Source organism: Polistes canadensis, unplaced genomic scaffold, assembly GCF_001313835.1.
Source record: "Polistes canadensis isolate GaletaPanama2010 unplaced genomic scaffold, ASM131383v1 scaffold_123, whole genome shotgun sequence".
Classification (NCBI taxonomy): domain Eukaryota; kingdom Metazoa; phylum Arthropoda; class Insecta; order Hymenoptera; family Vespidae; genus Polistes; species Polistes canadensis.
Genome location: NW_014569670.1, coordinates 328,791 through 330,623, shown reverse-complemented (window position 1 = coordinate 330,623; position 1,833 = coordinate 328,791). Strand labels below are relative to the sequence as shown.

The 1,833-nt window shown below is 24.1% G+C and overlaps 1 protein-coding gene across 1 annotated transcript in view; it reads right to left on the bottom strand.

Moving 5' to 3' along the window:
• LOC106788056 (tetraspanin-5-like) overlaps window positions 1-1,833 on the bottom strand; it is a 22,160-nt gene that overhangs the window by 14,933 nt on the left and 5,394 nt on the right. The window contains exons 2-3 of the mRNA XM_014750977.1: window positions 1,201-1,274; window positions 583-657 (exon numbers count right to left, since the gene is read on the bottom strand). Of these exons, the coding sequence (XP_014606463.1) occupies window positions 583-657; window positions 1,201-1,274 (149 nt within the window). The remainder of the gene's footprint in view (window positions 1-582; window positions 658-1,200; window positions 1,275-1,833) is intronic.

Sequence of the window (1,833 nt, the reverse complement as noted above, 5' to 3'; positions counted from 1 at the left end):
TATACATAAAGTCATAAACAAATAATAGTATATTTACGTTTGTATTTTTCTTCAAACATATATATTAATTATAATATATATTTATTAGTTTCTTTACAGTCAACAAGGATTGTGGTTAACTGTTGTTAAAAGTAAAAAATTCAACAACAGGGGTGAGTACAAGTAGCAGACAAAGAAAATATACGATTCCACTTGACTTCTACCGACAGGTTGGGGGATGAGGGAGGTGGGAGAAGAAAGAAGGGAAGAAGAAAGGGTAAAGGGGTGGGTGGGTACGTGCAAAATGTATTTGGCTTGTTTGTTTCCATCGTTGGAAAAGATCATTTAAAGTTCATCGACCTCTCTTTTCTTCTTCTGCTACTTGTTTGTTATCAACGTTAACCAATTCAAAATTATATTTAGATTTTTTTTGTGTGTTTTTTTTTAACAGAAATAGAACAAATCTATTCTATTTCTTAACCTTTCGTGAAAAAAAAATCTCGAATTTTTAATCGTTATTCTTATTGGTCTGTTTTTATTGTTAATTTTTATTCGAAAAGGAAAAAAGAATAAAATTGATAAATAATTTAAAAATAATCTTACCCAGTCTTTAAAGATGAAGCCTAAAACACCGGCAGTCATCTCCATTAGCAATAATAACGCCAAAAATATGGCATACTGTAAAATAAATAATATTAATTATGATTTCATTTAATGATACGAGTTTAATATTTCAAATCAAATATAATTATACTCTGTCGTATCATTGGAATAAAATAAAAAATTGATTTATATAGATAGATATAGATAGAGAGAGATTAACAATAAATTTAATATAATATTTAAACAAATAAACGTATATAATATATAGTATCATATGATACGTGATTTTAAATGCATTCGATGATAACAATATTTTTATTTTCATTAGTTTTTATCATAATGTTATAAAAGATTAAAAAAATCAGATTAATATAGATATTTTAAGATTTAATTTTGTAAAATGTTTATAACGAATTAATGGCGATATTAATTTCGAAATATTTGCATAAATAATACTTTACACATGTATATATAAATAAAGAAGAGAAGAAAAAAAAAGAAAAAAAAAAAATAAATGAGAGAGAATATGTGTGGAATAAATTATTAGACGATCGAAAAAAATGAATCTCTCATGAAATATTAATTCTAATTAAATAACCATGGTGTATGAGTACTCACTGCTGCTAGGAGGCACGTATTTTCCCTGAGTGCACCGACACACCCCGTAAATCCGATGATAAATGTCACTGTACCTATGTATATATAATAAGAAAGATATTATCGTTAACTGTCACACACACATATACAATAATGCTAAATAGAATTGACGTTAGAATTATTCTTTTGATGTTACACCGTAAAATAATTAAATTTAATTTATCTTTGTGTGTGTTTATACCAATCTCATTTTTCCAATTTGATTCTTCAACGATAATGAATATTTTTATTTTTCATGTTATACGTAAAGAATATAAATGAATACAATTTTTATTTAATTGTAATTTAAAAAAACAAAAAAAGGGAAACCCTACGAAGAAAATATAAAAAATAAATTTCGATATAATTTCAATTGATTTTTCTCGTTTAATTATTATTTCTTATTATATTATTAATATTTAATACTCAATCTTTGGATTTGAGATTTGATGATTAAATATAAAAGTAGAAAAAGTTTAGAATTAATAAAAAACGTATAGAAACAAATTCGTTAACAGTTAAAGTTTAGTATTTTGTTCGTTTAATATTATTTCAGATTATATTGAAACAAATGATACGTATTATACAATATATATATTTTATTTGCAAACATTT